Here is a 25,038-nt window from a genome sequence, read left to right on the forward strand (position 1 = left end):
CATAAGATTGCTTTTCTCTGCTATATTAAGTTAAGAAAAAGAGTTTTGAGCAGATATGGCAGCTAACAAATGTAAGAATATACAATAGTTAGAATTAATATTTGAAAAATATCCATTCTCCATACCATGAGTGATGATATATGGCCTTCATAGTAATATTCATTACTTAATTTACATTCCTATTTGTATAAGGGAAATCTGGAAAAGTAATAGCAGGCTTATCAAAGATTGGACTCTAAAAAGTAATAGCAAAAGTAATAGTAGGCTTATTAAAGATTAGACTCTAAAAACTGACATGGGACTTCCCTGGTGGCTCAGTGGTTAAGAATCCACCTGCCAATTCAGGGGACACGGGTTCGAGCCCTGGTCTGGGAAGATCCCACATGCCACGGAGCTACTAAGCCCATGCACCACAACTACTGAGCCTGCGGTTAGAGCCCGCGAGCCACAACTACTGAAGCCCGTGCTCCGCAACGAAGACACGCCACCGCAGTGAGAAGCCCACGCACCGCAACGAAGAGTAGCCCTGCTCGCGGCTCTAAGCTCACGCAGCAACGAAGACCCAACGGAGCCAAAAATAAAATGAATAAAAACTGACCTATATAGAGAGCAACCCCAGAGAAAACTTCATATTAGGGGATACCCCCAGCTTTAAAGTCATCCTCCAAATATTGTTGCAGTTATCTAAAATTGTCTAACATACCACAGAATCTCAATCCTCTGGTTGCATATTTTGAACTTTAGTATAACTTAAAGTTACCATTATCCATTGGTATACTGGTAATTTTAACCAATGACCCCCCTGGGGGGCGAGGGGAAGCATTTTGTAGCATTTGCCAAATTCTGTGGTGTAAGTATCCCCACCATAGCCAATTTCACGTTATCAGTTTGAATCACTAAGTGTGGAGTTGGAGAAAGGTATGCACAGCTAACCTTCCAAAGCCAGTGTGAGGTGGCTCCAGCACAACAGTGCCTTTATTTAGATTTTTTATTTAAAATTTATATAAATATGTCTAGTTTTTTAAAAATCCATTTTAAAAATTTCTTTGTCGAGCTTTAAAATTTGTTTAATTTCTTCTATATTGTTTAATATAGGGTTTTTTGGTTTAATTTCTTCTATATTGTTATCCAAATTTGTCCTAAGGATTTCTAAGTTCAGTTTGATTCTCAGAGTATAGTTTTCTCTTTCCCTAAAATGTTTGGCCTACAGAGATGACTTGGGATATGTTTGTATTGCATTTCCAGTTGCTTCATTGACCTCTTCCAACAAAGAAACATATGATAAAGATACACAATTTGTCTTTTTTTTTTAATACTAAAGAGATGTTAGTGAAGAAAAAAAAAACAATTCAAGGAGGAAACAGAATATTTACTTAATTTTTTAAAATAAGTAACATTCATGTGTTTTGTAAATCAAAAAATATAAAAAGATAGGCAGTGAAAGGAAAGGACTTCTTCTACCCCTGGCCCTATTCATACAATTCCTTCCCCACCCCTGTGAACACACACAGGGAACCTCTGTTATTAATTTCTTGTATATCCTTCCAGAGTTTCTTTACAAATATGTATATTTTTATATATATTATATATGTGTATGTATGTATATATGTATTTATTTATTGTGTGTGTGTGTGTGTGTGTGTATGTATTTATAATATATAACCTTCCATATCCGTGCCTTCCATATCCATGGATTCAACCAACTGCACACCAAAAATATTTGGGAAAAAAAAATTCTGGAAAGTTCCACAAAGCAAAACTTGGCATTTGCCATTCTTTGGACAGCTATTTACATTGTATTTACAACTATTTACATGACATTTACATTGTATCAGGTATTATAAGTAATCTAGAGGTGATTATATGGGAGGATATGATTAGGTTATATGCAAAAACTATGGCATTTTATATAAGGGACTTAAGCATCCACAAATACTGTATTCTGGGGCAGGCTAGGGGAGTCCTGGAACCAGTCCCCAACAGTTACTGAGGGACGACTCTAGAAATATGTATATATGCTTACTATATTCCCTGTTACTCCTAAATTAACATATACAATTGGTTCTATACTTTGATTTTTCACTTAATACCATCTTGGAGCACTGTTTTATATTAGTAACTTAGACACTTTTTCATTTTTTACTGGCATTATGTTATTCCATTATATGGATATACCATGGTTTATTTGACTGGTCCTCTATTAATGGATATTGAGGTGGTAGATTTCTTTTTTAGTTTCTGATATTGTGTTATTCTCTGTTTCATACGGAACAAATTCATCTTATTAACACTGATTTCGGGGGGCACTCCGCAGAAATATTCGCATACTTTTAAAAGGATTCATGACAAACTTCCAGAAATATTTTGTAGAATTTGACAAGGTAGCCCTAAAATTCATAGAGCCAAAACCTGTCAAGACAATTCTGAAGAAACAGAATTTGGACAGAAGAGTCACTATACCACAGTCCAAACCATAATAATTAAATCAATATGGTCAATAGAACAGACTAGAATGCCTAGAAACAGACTCATCTATAAGTCAGATTTTGGTATAAGACAAAAAAGACATTAAAGATCAGTGGTGAAAGGATGGCCTCTTTGATTAATAATATGAGACAATTTGTTAATTATATGATAAAAACCAAAATTAAATTTCTAGCAAATGCCATACACAAAAATAAATTCCAGATTTTAGTTAAATACTCGAAAGTAAAATTTTAAAACTTTTAGGAAAAGATCCTTTATGCCTCAGTTTCCTTACCTATAATATAGAGATAACAATCCCATGAAGTAGGTGCTATTATAATGAAGATTAAAGAATTAATGAATATAAAGTACTTAAAACCTGGCCTGGCATGTAATAAGCACTATGTAAGTATAATTAATATTATATTATTCTAGGAGTATACCTTTATGGGTATAGGGAAGAATTTTTCTAAACAATATTTAAAAAATAATGACAAATATGATAACTATTAGTACTTTAAAATATAAAGCTATATAAAACACAAAAATTAAAAGGTAAGCATAGACTGATAGAAAGTAGTTGAAACATATCTACCCAACAGAGTATTGGCCCAGAATTTATAAAGAACTCTCACAATTTCTTTACCAAAAAGAAAAAGGTAAATAGCCAGTAGAAAAAATGGGCATGAATATGATCAAGCGATTAACATTGAAAAGAAGACCTAAATGGACAAGAAGCATCAGAAGATACTCTGCATCATTAGTAATCAGGGAAATGCAAGTTAAAACTATTTCACATCAGACTGGTAAATTTTTTTTTAAGTCGAAGGTTAATAAATTTGGAGAAGCTGCTAAAGAAACAGGAACTCTCATACACTATTGATAAGAATGTAAATTGGTATAAACATTTTGGAGGGCAAGTTGGCAGCATCTGGTAATAGGGATGTCAGTTGCTATAACCACTTTGAAGGGCAAGTTGGCAGCATCTGGTAAGGATGATGATGAGGAGTGTCAGTGACTCAACATTTCACTTCTAAGTATACACTTTAGAAATTTTATGCACGTACACTGGAACATGTGTGAGGCTGCAACCTTGTTTGTAGAAGCAAGAAATGGTGGAAACAACCAAATTCTTATGATGAGCTGGATCTACATGTATCATCATGGATAAATCTCAAATCATAACATTGAATAGTTAATGAACAAAGTCACTGAAGTTTAGGTACAGTACGATGCCAATTATGAAAGCTTTATAAACAATTTTATATATTATTTATGAGCATATATATACTAATAAAACATAACATAGATGTAAGAGATACCATCTCAGAATAGTAAACTCTGGAGGGCAGAAGAGGAATAGTCATATCTCACTTTTTTTTAGAAGAAATATCTGAAACAAATATGACAAAATAATGTTAAATCTAAGCAGTAGGTGTCTGTTATAATACTATGCAAATTTTTATGTATTTCAAATATCAAGTTAACTTTTTTTAAATTAGAAATAAATGTACATTCCTTTGGTTTGAAAAAAAAAACCAAACTATTCTCTGTGTAGCATGGAGTTAGCAATTAGACACCCTGGATTTGAATCTTGGCTTTACCAGCACTTAGCTGGCAGGAGAGTTATGTGTGGCTGCATATAACACCAGCAGGCATTCTCATAGTCTAGGATGTGAATGACACCTTCTGGGGTTGTGTAACGTGTTGATTCTGACGATGAGACCTTGGACAATTTTCTAAACTTCCCTAAGCCTCAGTTTTCTCATCTAAATGAAAATAACAATACATATAGCATAGGTATTGTCAGACTTCAATGAGATAACATATGTAAAGTATTTAACATAGTGCTTGGCATATATCAATGCTCAAAACAGCTGACTGCATTCATATGTAGGATTATTCCTATTTTTGTCATTTATATTCTAAAGTGAACCAAAATTTTACTTGTAACACTGCAACTGTAATAGCAACTCCTCAGTTACAACACTTTAAAGGGATGTCCCTGGAGTTGAACCTTACAACTAATTAGTGCCCACCCATTGTCTCAGCAAGATTTTTTCTTACCGAAATTTTTCTAAAATATAACATGATTCTGCCCTTCCCAACCTAATTAAATAGAGCAAACAACACACGCCCTTTTATGATGATTCAGGATTGTCATCACATCAGTTTTTGTACTATGTAGATGTAGTAATGACTGGAGTTTCAAACAGCAGTCGACATTGGCAAAATAGGTGCAGATCCCAGGAGGTACCTTAGTATTTCCTCTCTTGAGACAGGAGAGGAAATGTGCTTAATTTCTGATTTTATCATTTTATAAAAAGGAATTGAAATATATATAACAACATGCTCTCTATATCAGCCTAACTTTGATTGCCTTTTATAAAATGATTTACTGAATCAAAGAACAGAGTAGCCTTCTCCCAAATTGTCTTATCCTCCACAACAGCTAGTCCTTCAAATTGATAGATTATAGTATTAAATTATGCCTAAGAGCACAGACTGTATAGTCAGATAAACTTGAGTACTAATTCCAGCTCTGCCATTTTTTAGTTGTATGACTTTGGTCAAGTTATTTTAACTGTCTGTGAAATTTGCATAATAAGATCCCCTACCTTATGGGGATTGTCTGGATTAAATGAAAATGTGGACATAAAGTGCTTATTATTACATCTGGTGTATAGTATGTGTTCAGTAAATGTTAGGCATCATCAGCACAATCCTAGTATATATCATATCTTATGAAATTTTTAATTTACATTTTAACATCTCTTTAAACTGGGAGGTATTTTACAGGCAACAGCATTTTGTGATTATAATTGGCAGCATTTTGTTCTAAGTTATACATAAAATAGTGGTACATCTTAAATTGCGATGCATCTTATTGTCAATGACATCTTAGATTCAGAGAAAGATGGTAGTACATGCTCAGTTAATTCATAAAATTGTTACCAAGGACATTTAAATTCTCGGCAATTATTCAAACTTTATTATACTGGTAATGTAATAAACCATACAAGTACCTCTTTGACAGCTTTACTATACATCTCTATTTCCTTGGCATTAATCTTGTTAATGGACACATAAAAGAAGGGTTTTTTTTTTACATGAAAGATGATTAAACTGCTGCATATATAAACCTAAGCAATGATTTTTCTAAGTTTTCTGTATGTTTCAGGTTTAATGAAATTCCAGGTACAGACAGTATACTTTAAGTTTTACTTTTAATGTTGAAATTACAGTGAAAGTTGTGGATAGTGCCTGAATAATGTGTTGTCCCCTTTCCTTATGATATCTCTTCTACAACAGTGTATATATATTTTTTAAACATCTTTATTGGAGTATAATTGCTTTATAATGGTGTGTTAGTTTCTGCTTTATAACAAAGTGACTCAGTTATACATATACATATGTTCCCATATCTCTTCCCTCTTGCGTCTCCCTCCCTCCCACCCTCCCTATCCCACCCCTCTAGGTGTCACAAAGCACCGAGCTGATCTCCCTGTGCTCTGGGGCTGTTTCCCACTAGCTATCTATTTTACATTTGGTAGTGTATATATGTCCATGCCACTCTCTCACTTCATCCCAGCTTACCCTTCCCCCTCCCCATGTCCTCAAGTCCATTCTCTACGTCTGCATCTCTATTCCAGTCCTGCCCCTAGGTTCTTCAGAACCTTTTTTTTTTTTTTTTTAGATTCCATATATATGTTATAACAGTGTATGTTTTTTAAAAGCCCCTAATCTGTACATTGAATCACTGAGGTGTCATTAGAAAGCAGGAAGATGATAATGCTGCTGGCACTCTCTCTCTTTCCTGGATCAAACTCCAAGGTCCCTAAGCGGTTAAACCTGCTTTACAAATTATCTTTTGATAAATTGATCTTCTGCTGAAAAACCTAGGTAAATTCATGCATCCTTGGAAGCTTCTTGGACATTGAAATTGTCCAGTCACCAGATATTTTATTTTTTGAGATTATTTCAAGAGAAGTTAATCTGACACTCTTCTGTTTAAGCTATAGACCCTTAGTTCACCAGCACAGACCATGGTAGAAGCTGGCAGATGGTTCATCAGCATCGACAGGGAATTGACTGTGTTCAGAAATGCATTCTCCAAGGGAAAAAAGGAAAAAAAATAAATGTTGTTTCATAGTTCCTCTGCCTGGAATTTTCTTCTTCCACATTATTATTGCCACTCACTGTTTGTGTTAATAAATGAATGTAGTGATGGCTGTTGAGGGGACAGGGGTATATTTAGTCTTATAAAGCTGCTTCTTCCTTTTTTTTTTTTTCATATTGAAATACCAGTACTATCTATTATAAAATGCACAGAATAATTGAAGGGGCACTGAGGTCTAGTGAAAAGACAAGTCTTGGAGTCTTACAGGACTGGGTTGAAATCCCAATTTAGCCACTTACTGTGTGGCTTGGTTTCATTATTTAGACTAGCTTACCCCAGTTCCTTCTGTTGGGAAATTGAAGTAATAGTGCTTATCTTGACAAGCTGTTTTGAGAATTACGAATAACATACCATATGTAACATACCTTAAGTGAATGCCTGACATGTAATAGGAACTCAATAAGTGGTAGCAATTATTATTATCATTAATTATTACAGTTGTCAACCATATTTGTTCATAAGAAATCTGCCTTTTCATGAAGTGTTTATCCAAAGATGGGGTACTCTCTGATCTTCTTTATTAAAATAAAGCTCAGTCTAGGTGCTCTAATTTAGCATGAGCTTTGCCAAGCAGAGCAGTGTCCAAAGGCTTCTCTGAACCTTGATCTCATAAAACATACATGGAGCATTCAGAAAAAACTTGATCATTATCTTTAAATTAAATAAATCAGTTTTTTTTCTTTTAATTTAGTTAATTCAGCTTTTTTATGCTTTCACCTTTTTCCTTTCTTTGGAGGTAAAATGGCTTAGATATCACAAGGTAGCTTCAAAGCACTTCTGTTTCCTGTTCTGTTGCTTATCTAGAAGCTTCTATGCAGACTATTATATTCTACAGTAAAGGCTGACAAGCTTTCAGCTAAGGACCAGATAATAAGTGCTTTAGTCCTTTTAAGTCATGTAATCTGTCATGACTACTCAACCCTGCTGTTGTAGCATGAAAGCAGCCATAGACAACACATTAATGAATGGACATGGCTGTGTTCCAATAAAACTTTACAAAAACAGGCTTCTAGGTGAATCTGGCCCACAGGCCGTAGTTTCCCAACCCTTGCTCCATAGTATGCTGACTTAGCAATGAACCCTGTCACTATGGCTCAGAAGGTTTATGTAGTACATCTAGCAAAGGACTTGAACATAGGTGAGGCCACCTGAAACTGATATTTAGCGAATGCTTCTCAGACCGTAGAGCTGTATACTATATTTGGAATGCCTTTTTTCATGTGATTCTCTACTAGAGCTATTCCACCCATAGTGTGGCTGGCTGTCTTCCTGTCTTGTTCACAACAGAGTATCTGCCACTCACAGACCTCACATTCCTGCTCCAAATCCGCTACTGCCTTTCTTATTACTGTTGAATTGGGTTTTGTTGTTTTTGTTCCTTCATCCTCCCCTTTCTAAATTTCTATTTTCTTCTTTCTTTAGCTCCCCTTCCCTGCTCTTTCTCCTGTGCAATTTCGTGTTCTTCTACGCAGCTCGAATTGTATACCTTTTGCCAATGAGTGGGAGGGTTCCTATCCTTCTAATAGTGAGTGAAGCCATCACATAGTATCTTGATGTAAGCCCCAAGACTTAGTCACTCCTCAGTCATTTTTGTGACTTCTTGCTGCACAAAGATTCTTTGTTTGTTGACAGATTTTCTTCTTTGCCGTAATTTGCCTTACCTTCATTTACTTATCTAATAGGTATTTTGGGGCCACCCAAAATATATACCAGGTGCTGTGCTCAGCAGTGGGAATGCAAAGATGAGCATAATAGACATTGTTCCTCATGAAGTTTAGTAAACAGAACATACGTTAAGTAAAGAATTACGTAAATAATTAGTTATGGTTGTGATAGGTGGTAGAAAGTTAAAATATAATTTGCAATGACAGAATCTAATGGGACACCTAGTCTTGAGAGGTCAGAGAAGGCTTCCCTGAGGAAATGATTGTAAGCATATAATAAGCCTTGAATAAATATTTATTAAATTAATGCAGAAATGCAACTATATTTAAGGTGAAACCTGAAGGATTGGGAAGAATTAACCAGGTAAAGTTTAGGCAACAAAAGTGAGAGGGGAGTCCAGACAGAGAAAGCAACATGTGTGAAAGGCTCTGAGCTTGGTTCTTTCAGTGAAGCAACAGATGCATGAGAAGAGGGGGGAATGACTGATTCTCAGAATGAAGTGCTGGAGGTAGCCAGGTTCATGTTAGGAAAGACCAGGAGACTATGTTTAAAGCTCTAGACTTTGTCCTAAAAATCATGGGAATCCATTGATGGTAACATGATGAGTTCCTACTTCCACATGGTTCCGATATTTGAAGTTGTCAGAAGGCCATGCTCTAGAAACTTTCTAGAATCTGCCTCCTGATAAATAAAATAAACCTGAGCCTTTTTTTTTTCATCTTATACATTTGAAACAGGTATAAAATCCCTTTGTCCACACTGCAGCTTTCAAATTTCCACTTGTTAACAGTTCATGTCCCTATAATAGTGGTATCCATTTGGTGAGTGTAAAGTATCCTGTTGAGAAGTTAATAAACAATATTTGTGGAATCAGAGACTGTCACATTTCAAAAGTATCAGAGATCATTTAGTCAAGACTATGAGGGGTCCCTCCAGAGTATCACTGATAAATAAGTATAGTTGCCTTCTGCTGGAACTCTGCTAATAGCTTAAAGTTCACTGCTATCAACATTATTCATTGTGGGGTTTGTGGGGGCGGGTTTGGTTTTTCTTTGCTTTAGCACTCTGGCTTTTCACAAGTTCTTCCTTCTATGAGTAAAAATGTCTTCCCTGTTACTTTTTGTTCCCTGCCCTTAGTTCTTGTTATGTTTCTTAGAATTGCATAGAATAAGCTGAATTCACCTTTTTTTTTTTTTTTTTTTGCGGTATGCGGGCCCCCCCACCGCTGCGGCCCCTCCCGTCGCAGAGCGCAGGCTCGGGACGCGAAGGCCCAGCGGCCATGGCCCATGGGACCAGCCGCTCCGCGGCATGCGGGATCCTCCCGGACGGGGGCATGAACCCGCGTCCCCTACATCGGCAGGCGGACTCCCAACCACTGCGCCACCAGGGAAGCCTTGAATTCACCTTTTTAAAAGTGGTTAAGAGGAGACTCTTTACTTAAAAACCAAGGTGCTCTGATGAAACCTGAGATCACATTATGAATTTTAAAGTGGTACTATATAAAGAATCCATTAGGATAAACACGGTAGAATGAGATAGTGATTTATCTTCTGTGACATAATAACTAATAAATAGCATAAAATTAACTGTACTCAGAACTAGAACCTTGTTTCTTTGGTCAACAAATGGAGCACCTAATATTTGAATAATATCTTATTACATATGCCAGAGAATAAATAAAAGAATAAGAGTATTAGGGTTATAAGATCTTGCTCTTAGAGCTTATGATTTCTTTTGAGAGAAAAGATTTGTATGTTTATATAAATGCAATAGGAGAGCACATGCCAAGTGAGCAGTCTACTAAAAGACAGCAATAGAAATTCCAAACATGAGATCATGGTGGGCTGGGATGGAGTAAATCTTCTACTAAGAAGTATCTGATTCACTGAGTTTCTTCTTAGAAGGGGGTGGACAAGACCTTGCTTACATTTATCCTCCTTTTCCTACCTCCTTTTTACCCTCTGCCCTGACTTGTACCAGTTCATTGGCCTGGGTGTGCCTTCAAATGGTGTTTATTGAATTGAATTACTTTACCTCCCATACTGTGTTAGTGATGTTTAAGATGTTCCATTCCATCATTATTCCTTTTTTTCATTCTACTTCTCTGCTTTCTGAATTTTTTTCAATGAATACATATTTTTTATTTTAACTAAAACACACACACACGAAGATGTTCATACCTATTGTGGGAAAACAAAGTCCAGCCTTTTGAAGATACATGTGAAAAATAAGAAAAATTTTTTTTACTCTCTTGAAGTGGGTTCTTTTAGGAGCTTTTCCAGTGTACTTTAAGATGACCAGCAGCTTCTTCTGAATGGCTATCCTGAGCGACCTTAGAGATTAAAATAAGTAGATTATGTGGCATGAGGATAATAACGAGCTATTGATTTAGTGGCACAGCTTTGCTCATAGTTCCTTATTTCTCCATCTGCCTGATGCCTTGCAAGAACTGCTTTATCGTGTTTCTTTTCTTTCAGCGGAACGGAAGCCCCCTCTTTTCAACATGAATGCAATGAGTGCCTTATATCACATTGCCCAGAACGACTCCCCCACATTACAGTCTAAGGAATGGTAAGACTGAGCTGTTGCTTTAAATTTCTAAGAGAAATCACCATATGTATTTGGCACTTTCATTAAGTTACACTTTAAATATCTGACCTAGAAAGCATTTCATTCCTTCATTGTATGTTGTGGTAACTGACACTGATGCTTTATAAGCCTGAACTTTCTACACACACACACACACACACACACACACACACACACACACACACTATATTTCTACCCTCACTATGGCTTCTACTGTGTTCTTAATGTGTGTAGGAATTGAAATTCTACTAGGTACATGCCCTGCTACCTTCCTAACCAGTCTAGTCTCTTAAGTCATGATGGTTTTGTATTGATCACCTCAGTCTTATCACTTCCTAGCAAGGATAAAGTATCCACTCTGATGTCATTATTTTTCTAGTTGTCATTTTTTTTCTTTACTATATGTGTATTTAAATGTGTTGAGACAGAGCATATACTATCTATTCAGAAGATATATTGTTCCTTGCTGGAAATTATGACATTTTGCTAACTATTGGGGCCACAGAGTTATAGAAAAAGGGCGATGTCAAAGAAGAGTAGACAAAATGGAATTTTCAAGAGAGAAAGTGTTTTCATCCAGAAAGCATATTCCTAGGTTCTCTGTCCCTTATGGTTCAAGTTTTACTACCTGGTTATAGGTTGTGGGTAATGGAAGAGTTACCAATTGGTCATGAAGAATATAGGCTTAAGACTTATGAGAGTTGTTATCTTTGGAGAGAAAAATGTATATAAAACCGTTGTATATAAATATAGTATTTTTCATTCTATGATATAACGATTTGACCTTGCTTATATGTTGACTAACTTGAAACTGTCCACATTCATTATCCAAAAGAATTAATTTTAGATACCTTAAACTTGAAAATGGTTCAGTTCTCCTGACATTCCAAAGTATTTTAATAAAAATCTCCTAAAATATAAAAATTTCCCTTGGATGAAAATTATTTAAAGTGATCAGTATGTTCTACAGACCCTGATTTTATTTTCTTTCAATGTATTTGCACACACAGGACAGACTCCTTTAGGAGATTTGTTGATTACTGCTTGCAGAAAATGCCTCAGGAAAGGCCAACATCAGTGGAACTATTACGGGTAATTTTTCAAGTTTATATTTGAGGAGGGGGATTTAAAGTCATGTTGTAGTGGAATATAGTAAATCATTCCCATGGCAGCTCATCATGACAAACTGGATTAGAATATACTGCCTTGTCATTTATCCAGAGATAGTAGCTAGGCATAGAAGTACCAAGGTATGTGCTATATGTTCCCCGCAGAAAGTTTTTCCCCCATCTTTTCCCCTTTTCTTTTTTCTCCCCCTTCTTTTTGCCTTGTGACAAAGAATATTTCTCCTTGCTTTGGTCATCATTGTGATGTTCCTGTGACTGATATCTGCATGAACTTTAATGCAGTGTTTTCAGGACAGAGACTGCCAGTGGTTCGAATACCAACTCTGGGATTTCAGTTAGGCTGTTGTCAAATCATCAGGCAATGAAGATATGTGATAAACATATAAAACAGACATTTTCATAGCATTGCATCACACATGTTAACTGCATTCATCTGACTTAAACATAGCATTTTTGGGCTTCCCTGGTGGCACAGTGGTTGAGAGTCCGCCTGCCGATGCAGGGGACACGGGTTCGTGTCCCGGTCCGGGAAGATCCCACATGCCACGGAGCGGCTGGGCCCGTGAGCCATGGCCGCTGAGTCTGCGTGTCCGGAGCCTGTGCTCCGCAACGAAAGAGGCCACAACAGTGAGAGGCCCGCGTACCACAAAAAAAAAAAAAAACACATAGCATTTTTGAGCATCTCTTTTCATGTAACATTTTATTATAGGCTTTATATACATAGGCAATGTGTTCCATTAATATCAGTGAAGTATGTGGGAGTCTTTTACAATCTAAGTATCTTTTATTGGCCACAGAATAGTGCAGGTTACTTTAATCTTTTCTGTGTATGTGTTTTTCAGCACTTTTTTGTTTGTTTCTTTGTTTGTTTTAAGAAAAACTCAGGATTGTATTGCCTAAATTTGTGAAGGTTAAAAATGTCAGCTGCCTTTATAATTGCACCTTGGCTAAGTCACAGATTCTTGGTTTACATTTTCTTTTTCTCAGAACTCTTATTCTGTTATTTTCTGGCTTTGAGTGTTCCTGAAGAAGTAGGTCTGAAGCTGACTAGTTTTTCTACCCAGAAGTAAGTTTTTTCTTCTTGTGAGTAACAGGCCACAACAATATGGTGACAGAAGCAACAAGGCAATGGACTCTTACCTTATTCTCTTTTGGTGTAAAGCTATCACATGTTCTAGACATGGACTATAGACAGCAGAACACCAGAAACACAGATAATATGTTTATTACTTTGAAGTAGACAAAGATTTAAAAAGCAGGACACAAACAGCACTGCCATAAAGAGAAAAAAATTATAAATTGGGGCTATAAATTAAGGAGAAAAAAAAATCCTCAAAGAAGAGATACTACAAGCATTCAAAGATGATATTTTAGGGCAACAGACAACAAAAGGATATAAAAAACAAATGGGCAGAGGTAAAGAAAGAAACGAAAGAGAAAAATTTAAATATAGATTAAGGGACTTCCCTGGTGGTCCAGTAGTTAAGACTTTGCATTCCCAATGCAGGGTGTCCAGGTTTGATCCCTGGTCAGGGAACTAGATCTTGCATGCTGCAACTAAGAGCCTGCATGCCACACTAAAAGATCCAGCACACGGCAATGAAGATCCCACGTGAGATCCCGCATGCCACCACAAAGACCCAGTGCTGCCAAATAAGTATATTTTTAAATAAATAAATATAGATTAAAATCATACCATAAGCAACAAACTAATATAATAAACCAACCCATTTAGGGTGTTTCCAATGGTAGATAGTCTTAGGGAAATAAAATTAAATGCGAAATAAAATTTTCAAAAGATGATTATAGAGAACATGACACATGTGGAAGACAGAGGAGATATATATTCCAACCTATTATTCCTAAAGAAGAAAGCAAAACACATGGAACAGAAGATATTTAAAGATATACCTGAAGAAAACTTTTTTGGAAATAAATGTTTGGATCATTATTTGATTTGATTTACTCTTTATTTGGTGGGCCAAATCAAGTGAGCCTACCATTTAGTCAACAATGTTTACTGATTGTCTACTGTGTGCCAAGCACTGTTCTAAGCACTGAAAATCATACAGTGATACAAAGAAAAAGATAGTTCCTGCCCTCCAGGAACTTATATTCTAATGAAGGAGTAAGAAAACCAACAATGATTTGATATAATGTCAGAAAAATAAAGCAAGGACTGGGATAAAGAGTAGAACTTTACAAAGTTCTAAGGAAAAGAAAATGTAAACCAAGGATTTGTGACCCAGCTAAGGTGCTCTTCAATTTATAAAGGCAGCTGACGTTTTCAAGCCTTTTCTTCTCTTAAAAGCTTCTTCTTAATTACTCAGTAGCAAAATCCAGCCAATCTATTGATGAAACAAAGAGCAAGAGAGAAAGAGAAAGGGATGGAGGGAAGAAGGAAGAAAGAGTGATTTAGGAACTGGGGAAACTTGTAAAAGGACTGGTGGTGAACATTAAATTTAAGTTTGCTCTCTGATATTTATTATTTATTTACTATTTATTTAGCATCGTAAAGAGACTACATTCTTCATTTTGGATAGACAGTACACATTTTAGAAGATAAAAAAAATAGTGGAAGGGAGAGAATGAAAAGTAAATCTTCCCCTTCCAGACCCTTCTCTAGAGTTAGCAACCGGTGTCACTAATTTTGTACATGTCCTTCTAGAGATATTCTACGTATATGGAAGTAAATATTCTTTTTTATTTTTGCACCAGTGGTAGCAAACTATAAACGCTGGTTTTTTTTTTAACTTTATAGTGTGTTTTGAGTATTGTTCCATATTACTACATGAAGCACTATCTCATCCTCTCTAATGGCTCCATTATATACTCAAATGGACTGTAGTTTTTATAACCAACTCATTTATGGTGTTTGCAGTCTTTTGCTATGACAAACTGTGCTGGAATGAATATCCTTACGCAGGTGTCATTTTGTACCTGTATATACAGATACCCAAAGAATAAGTTCTTAGAAGTGGAATTGCTAATCAAAGGGAATGTGGATTTTAAATTTAAATAAATATTGCCGATTTTCCACCAAAGAGGATGCCCCAATTTATGGTCCATTAACAAAGTATGAGTACCAAAACTTTTTGAGCTTCTAGTCAGATCAGTGAAAAACTTTTCTCACTGTCATTTTAGTTTGTGTTTCTCATTGTGAATTAGACTATCTTTCATATGTTGACAAGCCATTTCTATTTCCTTTTCTATGAACGCTCTACAATCTTTGCCCATTTGTCTGTTAGGTTGTTGGGTTTTTTCCCTTATTAATTTGTAGTAGATCTTGCAAATATTTTCTTCTTATTTCTCTTTTGATATTCTTTATTCTGGGCTTTTTTGGAGAGGTCATGTAGAAATTTGTTATAAGGAATTCAACTTTTTTTTTTTTCTCCAGTTGGCTATCTTGCTGTTCCCAAGTACTTTTAAATAATCCATCTTTTCATCACATTTTCTTCGTGATGTTAAAATGTCACCTTCACATAGGATTAATTTAAATAGAGACCTACAGTAAAATCATTGCTGTGGTCAAAAAGCAGAATGTAAAACTTATAAACATTGACAGTGTAAAAATTGAAAATGTAAAAATAATAACGTAACTAGAAAAAAGTAGGGGTAAGAAAGAAATGTAAATGTACTAATTTTCCTGCTTTTCAGGGTAGATGGTCAATAAATTCTTAAATTGAAAGTCCTTTTTAAGTAACTCTTATGTCTTAAAGCTTTTCATAATTTTTTTTCTTCCCTTAACTTTAGAGGACCCTTTAGGAACTGGTAACTTGATGAAGAAATTATAACTAATGTTAAGCAATTATTTTACTTCAGACGCTTCTAATTCTATTAAACTCAAATACACCTTAATTTAATAGATTATTCTTTAAATTACCATGTGTAATAAGTTTCTCATGTAAAATTATTTCTGGGTATCCATCATTCTGAGAGAGTGAGAGAGAGAGAGGGAGGGAGAGTGTCTAAAATGTTATTTCATGACTTAATATTTATTTTTGGATGGTGGAATTTTGAGTGATTGACTTTCTTTTATGCATTTCTCTATTACTTAAATGTTCAAAGTAAACATATTTCCAAGAACAAAGAAAGCATTCTTTGAAAATGGTCTGAGAACCTTTTAACTGTATGGGTTTAGAGAACAGTGAGGGGATGGGATTGCAGGCAGAGAGAACGAGAACGAAGACATGCAGGTGTGAAATGCACGGCAAGAGGCAAGAATGATTTAGACGTAGGATGCATTGCGTGGGAAGGAGGAGAATGAGTGACTAGGTTGGAACCTAGACATTCAAGCAGGAACCCCCTGTAAAGGGTCAGACTTTACGATGGAGGCAGTGAGATGTTTTTAAGATGTTGAGTATATCAGTTTTAAAATACTTAAACAAGTAAGGGTTTAATTACCTCACGCAATAAGAAGTCCAGGACATTGGGAAAGCAGTCCAGTGATGTAAGCAGCTCAACAGCTCCTCCTATCTCCCTACTTTACCATCCTTAGTATGTGGCTTTTGTCTTCTTGGTCACAAAATGGCTCCCCATCTCCAGGACTCAGTTTTATTCCTGGCAAGAGAAAGGCAGGGCACAGAGCAAAACAAGCGCCTTCTTTTCTTGTGTCTTGCTTTTTATTCTGGAAAACAAAGCCTTCCTCTGGGGCTTCTGCCTATATCTCATTGGCCAGAACTATTGGTCACGCTATTAACTGCAAAGAAGGGTAGAGTCCAAATCTTTTACTTTTTACTGCTTACAAGAAAGGAAGGTGAGGAAAAGAGGTTGGAATGGAGGATAAATGGGCCACAGTGTCTGTCACAACAAATGATATGGTCAAATAAGTGGTAGAACACCAGAAAACAAACCCCCAGATAAAGAAACCTGGGTTGCAGCTCTAGCTCTTCCACTGTTTAGCTGTGTAAATCACTTAACCTCTCTGGGCCTAAATTTCCTCACCTTGGAAATAAAAGAATTTCTAAGAGTTATTCCTGCTCTAAAATTCAGTATCCTAGGTTATAGTTTGAAGTTTACTAAAAACTGATTTGCTCTTGTCTAATTGCAAGCACTGGAGTAGCAAAATAATTTACTTTCTCCCTTTCGTTCTCCTCTTGAAATATGCAGGCTACGCTTCCTTCTGGGAATGGTGTTTCATTTTCAGAAAGGACTCTGCATAGGAAGAGATATTTTATAAAAACGGGAGCAAAAGCCACAATTCCCCGGACAGCAAAGTCAGGGTGAAGAACCACAAGACATACAGATTTTTTTCTCACAGTGGTCCTGCTCCTCTTTTATATCTGTTTAACTTATAAAGATATTAAATCTATTGCATCATCTAAGGCTACCACATTACATCTCATTTTCCCAATATCTTCAAATTATAATTTCACATAAGTGAATTTTCCACATAACTGAAACTTTTCCTTTAAAAAACAAAATTCCCTCCTACTTTTGATCATTTTCTGTGGTAATCTTGTCAAAATATATGATGTGCTTGTCTGCCTTCTTGAAGAAAGCATAATGAATATAATTTCTCTTCTTGATGGCTCAGAAACAATAGCATTTCACAAAGTCTTGTAGTATAAAAGGACTGTATGAAGAGCATTTGCCCCTTTGCAAACTAGCCCACAAACCTTGGTTCATTCTTATTTGGTTGGTTGGTTGGTGTGTTAATCATGGACTTTCCCTCTCTCTACTGTCAGGCAGTCAGAGAACTTTCAAAGGACTCTTCTTTCGGCAACAAGTAACCCTCTAACAGGTCTCAGTCCTTTATTCTCCCACTTTTGTTCCCTCTTTCTGAATGCTGTAGACTGAGAAACCAGGAAACCAGAATATATCTTAGAGATCGTTGATAATATTGAAAGTGAAGCCCGTTTATACCAAGAAAAACTGAAGGACTTTGGGGCGGATATTTTTACTTCTCGAAGACCCTTTTCCCTTATTTCGGGTTATACAGCTCTGTAAAGAGAAGATAAAGTTGCCAGAATTCTGACTTCTGGATATATGGAATAGCTGCCATATTTTCATGCATACACTATATATGACCACAGAAATAGAAAACAAAATATACACAAGTCTGTTTTTTTTTTTGCGGTACGCGGGCCTCTCACTGTTGCGGCCTCTCCCGTTGCAGAGCACAGGCTCTGGACGTGCAGGCTCAGTGGCCATGGCTCACGGGCCCAGCCGCTCCACGGCATGTGGGATCTTCCCGGACCGGGGCACGAACCCGTGTCCCCTGCATCGGCAGGCGGACTCTCAACCACTGCGCCACCAGGGAAGCCCCACAAGTCTGTTTTTAAAAGGATAGCATAGGGTGGGGAAGAGGATTGAGGCAGATTATAAGAAGAATATTCTATACTCTGCATTCTTTTGCTTATTATGTAGTTTCAGATTTGAAAGTCACAAGCTCTCAGCTACTATTTAAAGTTCTAGTCATTGTTGCTACTTGTATGGTAAAGTAAACCTCAAGAATTCTCAAGTAAATTCTAGGACAAGTCCATAAAATGGGGCTTGAGGAAGAAGAGAAAAGCATAGTTATTGCTCTATGAGATTTATAAAGATGACAGGCTACATGAAATTAAAATCATATCTTGTTATTTCTTCAAAATCCACAGAGCTGTTTTATGTCTATTTACTTTTGTATCTAAATCTAGCACCTAAAAATATGTCTCCTCATTATCAGTTTCTGTTTTTTCTCCTCCCTCAATTAGCATGACTTTGTTCGACGAGACCGGCCACTACGTGTCCTAATTGACCTCATACAGAGGACAAAAGATGCTGTTCGTGAGCTAGATAACCTACAGTACCGGAAAATGAAAAAAATCCTTTTCCAAGAGACACGAAATGGACCCTTGAATGAGTCACAGGAAGATGAAGAAGTAGGTTGAGTTTATTTTAGCAGGCACTTATAGAATGCCTACTATGTGAAAATGTTCTGGACCAGCGCGCTATGAAAAACACTTTGGGGAATAACAATGTAATTGATGTTCTCTGCCTTAAGAGACATGCAGAGTTGCAGAAGAGACATTCATAAAATAACTCTTATATAAGGCGAAATATGAAAAATGCTGTAGAGGGAGAGCACACGGCAGGGGCCATAGTGGGGAGAGAAAAAGTCATCAGCTGGTGGGGATTAATGAAGAGGTGGGCCGTTTCTGACAGGCAGGCCTAGGGCATTTTAGACTCAGGGAAGTGCGGTGCTTTAGGAAGATTATCCTGGCATCAGAGTGTAAGATGGATTTGAATAGGTAACATTCTGGATAATAACCCATACAAGAGGCAGTAAAGGTAGTGTCTCTGGGAATCAGGGGAAAAGGAACACTTAAACACTGTAGAGGTAGATGTGATAATACAGTGCTTCTCATTGACAGTGACAGATGAGGAGGAATTTACGGTGACTCTGAGCATTTGAGCCTAGGTGACTAGAGTATGTCAATACCAAGAACAGAGAAAAAGAACCGAGGAGAAAGAGGAGGTTAAGCATGATTTCAATTTGATGCCTACTGAGTCTTAAGTTCCTGGCATCATATGCTACTGACACAGTGTACAGATGGAGGTTTTAAAGAAAGATGACTTTCTGGTTTCTCATTCAAATAACTTAAGAAGGATTGGTCGAAGGGAAGGGTAATGACAATTGGGACACCTGAACGGAGATATCTAGCATTTGGTTGGGAAATACAGATCCAGAACATAAGGAAGAGGTCTGGGTAAAGGATAGTTGGATGGGGGTCAAGGACATTAAAATGATGATGAATCAAGGAGCTGAATGTAGAATGAGATGAGGGTCCATGCCACATAAGAAGAGGGAGACCTGGTTGATAAAGGCATCACAGATGTTACTGAGCATACACAGCTTCAAGGAGGGAGCAGCCAATACCATCAGATGCCACAGAGCAGTCAGGTTACATAAGGACCAAAAACAGTGTTAACTGGGTTTTACAAGTAGGGCCTTCTTGATGACCTTTGTAAAAGTAGTTTTACAGGAATAGTTAGGATAAATAGTAGATTACCATGGGTTGTAGAATAAATGGGAAGTGAGAAGGCAGAGATAGCGAAAGTTGGTTATTTTAAGATTCGTAAATTTGGCCAAGAAGGAAAAGTGACTAAGGGCAGTAGGTAGAAAGGTATATACATATAGGGCAGCCCTCTTCATATTTATATGCAGAAGGAAAGGAGCCAGGACAGAGGCATTGGAGATAGAGGAAAGAGATGCAGTTAAAGAAGTAGGATCTCAGGAAGTGCATAACAGTAAGAGCATTAGTGCAGGGATTAGCCTTGAACAAAAGAAAGAACTCCTCTTCCTCTAAAAATAGATTAAAAAATAGGAAAAGAATGAAGAATGAATTTTAGTTTAGCTTTTTAATATAAAAGAAAATAAAATTATTTTATCAATAATTATAAAAATGAAATTAAGAAAGCTGAATTGGAATATAAAGTCTCTTGATTGCATATATACAAATGAGCCCTTTTAATTGGGAAAATAAATCTATTAAAAATATAATGTATTATCTATCATTTTAAATTACCCAAATTACCTTTGTCAGTGATTCCTTATATTACCACAGCTAAGTAACAATTCATTAAAGTTATGTATGTACAGCATGGTTCTTTGAAAATAGGGGATTTTTGGAGCTGAGTTTCTTTAATTATATTATTTAATCTTGTATCGAAAGATATCCCACTGTGATGGATAAATTATATGTTCTGATTATTTTATCACTTCTCAAATAGTAGTCTTTGGACGAGTAGTGATGAATACCAGTATTACTTGACAGATATATTTAATAAGATTACAGAGGTAAGCATGATAGAATTGCCTGAGGGAGGCAGAATTTAATTACCTGTCCAGAACAGTAGAATTAATATCCCTGCTTAGATATGAAGTTACTCAGTAATGACTTGCAAAGGACCATATTGTTTGTCAAATCTCTGAAAGCTCTCTTCACTCGCTTTGAGTTTCAAGTGACGACTGCCGTGTTTGTAGATATCCTAGAGGTCCCCTGTTCAGTAGCCTGCGGTCTTTCCCTAGCACCCTGATGTTCCTGAAGGTCTCTCAGAAACCTGGCCTGGTTCTGATTACCGAATAGCAATACAATAATATGATAGTCGCATATCAGAGGAAAAGTCGCATATGACAGAGGAAAGCCCTGGCATAGCAGCATTTGGAGCCTTATGACCCGTGCCCAGAATAGCCCCTGTGGAAGGCATAGAAGTGAATTGAAGGTGTCAGAAAATGGTAGGGGAGTAGTGGAGCCACTACATTAAAAGTTTATCCTTGCAGATTTGGCAGAAAAGCAACTTGGCACTGCAAAATTGAGTGTACTTAATAGCTTAGTCAATGGATTGATACTTCATCTCCAGTCATTTTTTTTTAACCCAAGTGCCCCATTTTTATAGGACAGCGAACATGGAACCAGCCTGAGCAGGGAATTGGACAGCCTGGGCAGCAACCATTCCATCCCAAGCATGTCTGTGAGCACAGGCAGCCAGAGCAGCAGTGTGAACAGCATGCAGGAGGTCATGGATGATAGCAGCTCGGAGCTTGTCATGATGCATGATGATGAAAGCCCAGTAAATTCCAGTTCCTCTGTTGTGCACAGGAAGGTAAGTTTCATGGTCCCCTTCACAGCACTAGGCTTTGCTAGTCATAATGAAGCCAGCTCAGGTCACTTAGCATCCAGCTATTTTAGTTCCCCTTTCACAACTGAAATGTGGGACTCAACCTAACACACGATAGTTCTTTTATGGTAAAAAGATAATGTAGGACTAGGCAAGTTGTATCTGTACCTATTTCTTTTATTATTATTTGTTTATTTATTGGCTGCGTTGGGTCTTCATTGCTGTGCATGGGCTTTCTCTAGTTGTGGCAAGTGGGGCTACTCTTTGTTGCAGTACACGGGCTCCTCATTGTGGTAGCTTCTCTTTGTTGCACAGCATGGGCTCTACTCACACGGGCTCAGTAGTTGTGGCCAACGAGCTCTAGAGCACAGGCTCAGTAGTTGTGGCACATGGGCTTAGTTGCTCCATGGCATGTGGGATCTTCCCCAACCAGGGCTCGAACCCTTGTCCCCTGCACTGGCAGGTGGAGTTTTAACGACTGCGCCACAAGGGAAGTCCCTATGTACTTATTTTAATAAGTATCAGTGATCACAGTCTAATTCCAGTAGGTGAGCAAGTTTAAGCATTTTTTTCACTTTTAAGTGTGCATTTTTCTTGGGAGAAAAAGGAAATTGAACAGGTAAGGATGAAAGGCATGAGAAAACATATTGGTGCCTAGTCATGAATAGTGGAGGGATTACATTTATTTTCTGAACTGATTAACTTATTCATTTATTCAACAAACATTGCTGGGGACCTTTATTATCTGCTAGGAACTATGGTAGGCCCTGTGGATACAGACAAAACAGACATGATGCCTTCATGGAGCTTATTATCTGTGGGGGAGAGTAAGCAAATAATCACACAAGTAACTTTATCATGTAATTATAAAACTTGTTCTGGGTAAAAGGAGGACTTAATCTAGCAGGGAGTAGGGGAAAGTCTCCCCAGTAAAGTGACATTTAAGCTGAAACTTCAGAAACAAATAGAAGTTAGCTACCTTGGGGTGAGTCAGGAAGCAGCATGTACAAAGGCCCTGTGACAAAAGGAACTTTGTATGTTCAAGGAAGAAGGGAAGGATCTGAGAGATTAGAGTTTGGTGAACTACGTAGAAAGTGAATTGAGACCAGAGAGACAGCAAGGACCCAGATTATTAGAAAACCATAAAAGCATTTTGAGGAAAGGAGTGATAGCATGCAGATGCGGAAATCTGCTAAGAGTTCAGCATTGTCAGCTGTCCTTCTTTGAACTTGGGCAAGTGGTCATGTATTTGAAAGGTTGAAAAGAAGGTTTTGCTGGGCTCTCTTTTTGGAAGGAGCTATCATGGATGCTGATAGAGATCGACTTTTTCCTTTCCGTTACCTCTGGGGCTCCGTGGGGATAGAGAGCAAAAGAAGAGGAATTCTGTTGGATCTTTTTACTCCAGGACCTCTCAAATGAGCACCCAAAATTAGAAGAGAGACTCTACTGGCATAATCAACAAGAAAAAAGACGCTGGTCTTGAACTCATTGGGGGTTTTAATTTTAATTTTTACATGCCAGTATAGAGCTTTCTTGTAATAATATGGGCCTTTCAATACTTTTTTCTCCTTGGTGTAATCAGCTAAGAAAACCAGATGTTAATTCATAGTCTGAAATATCAACTGAGTAAAAGGGCGACCCACAGAATGGGAGAAGATATTTGCAAATCATCTATCTTATAAAGGATTAATATCCAGCATATACAGACAACTCCCAAAACTCAACAACAGCGAAAAAACAACCTAAATCAAAAATGAGCAAAGGGGCTTCCCTGGTGGCGCAGTGGTTAAGAGTCTGCCTGCAGATGCAGGGGACACAGGTTCGTGCCCCGGTCCGGGAAGATCCCACATGCCGTGGAGCGGCTGGCCTGTGAGCCATGGCCGCTGAGCCTGCGCGTCCAGAGCCTGTGCTCCACAACGGGAGAGGCCACAGCAGTGAGAGGCCTGCGTACAGCAAAAAAAAAAAAAAAAAAATGAGCAAAGGACTTGAACCAACATTTCTCCAAAAAAGATATAAAAATGGACAGTAAGCACATGAAAAGATGCTCAACATCATTAATTATTAAGAATTCTAATCAAAACTACAGTGAGATACCACCTCACACACATTAGGGGATGGCTACTATTAAAAAAAAACATCATATAACAAGTGTTGGTGAGGATGTGGAGAGATTGGAACCCTGGTGCACTATTGGTGAGAATGGAAAAGGGTGCAGCCACTGTGGAAAATGGTATGGTGGTTCTTCAAAAAATTAAAAATAGAATTACCATATGATCCAGCAATTCCGTTTCTCAGTATATATCCTAAAGCATTGAAAGCAGGGTCTCAAAGAGATTTTTGTACACTCATGTTCATAGCAACATTATTCACAGCAGCAAAGAGGTGGAAGCAATGTAAATGCCCATTGACAGATGAATGAATAAACAAAATGTGGTATATATGTACAATGGAGTATTATTCAACCTTTAAAAGGAAGGAAATTCTGCCATATGCTACAATATGGATGAACTGAGAAGACATTATGCTAAGTGAAATAAATGTGCCAATCACAAAGAGACAAATACTCTATGGCTCTTAGGGTACAGAATCATAGACAGAAAGTATATGACTACCATTGGTAGTCAGAATCATAGACAGAAAGTATAATGATGGTTACTAGGGATTGGGGGAGGGGATAAATGGGGAATTGTTATTTAATGGGTACAGAGCTTCAGTTTTACAAGGAGAAAAGAGTTATGGGAATGGATGATGGTGACAGTTATACACCATTATAAGTGTATTAGCACTGAACTGTACACTTAAAAATAATTAAGATGGTAACTATATTTTACCACAATGAAAAAAGGAAAAAACTATAAGCAGGCTAGAAGAATAGAATATATTATATATAAAAACAATATTAAATAATGGTATCTCTTCATGAAACCCATTTTAGTCCTATACCTGAGCTTAAAATTATATTATCTTTATTTCTCACACCAGTCAGAATGGCCATCATCAGAAAATCTAGAAACAATAAATGCTGGAGAGGGCGTGGAGAAAAGGAAACACTCTTGCACAGCTGGTGGGAATGTGAATTGGTACAGCCACTATGGAGAACAGTATGGAGGTTCCTTAAAAAACTATAAATAGAACTACCATATGACCAGCAATCCCGCTACTGGGCATATACCCTGAGAAAACCATAATTCAAAAAGAGTCATGTACCAAAATGTTCATTGCAGCTCTATTTACAATAGCCCAGAGATGGAAACAACCTAAGTGTCCATCATCGGATGAATGGATAAAGAAGATGTGGCACACATATACAATGGAATATTACTCAGCCATAAAAAGAAACGAAATTGAGCTATTTGTAATGAGGTGGATAGACCTGGAGTCTGTCATATAGAGTGAAGTAAGTCAGAA

General features: G+C 37.1%; 1 protein-coding gene across 3 annotated transcripts in view; it reads left to right on the plus strand.

The window, feature by feature from the left end:
• Positions 1-25,038, plus strand: part of TAOK3 (TAO kinase 3) — a 186,428-nt gene that overhangs the window by 122,078 nt on the left and 39,312 nt on the right. For all 3 annotated transcript variants that reach the window (XM_022598028.3, XM_022598027.3, XM_089894505.1), the window contains 4 exons: positions 10,789-10,882; positions 11,911-11,992; positions 18,723-18,890; positions 21,409-21,615. In XM_022598028.3, coding sequence (XP_022453736.1) covers positions 10,789-10,882; positions 11,911-11,992; positions 18,723-18,890; positions 21,409-21,615 — 551 coding nt within the window. The remainder of the gene's footprint in view (positions 1-10,788; positions 10,883-11,910; positions 11,993-18,722; positions 18,891-21,408; positions 21,616-25,038) is intronic.

This window comes from Delphinapterus leucas, chromosome 14 (genome assembly GCF_059928025.1).
Source record: "Delphinapterus leucas isolate spDelLeu-1000000601 "Yukka" chromosome 14, BTC_Dleu_Yukka2, whole genome shotgun sequence".
NCBI classification, from domain to species: domain Eukaryota; kingdom Metazoa; phylum Chordata; class Mammalia; order Artiodactyla; family Monodontidae; genus Delphinapterus; species Delphinapterus leucas.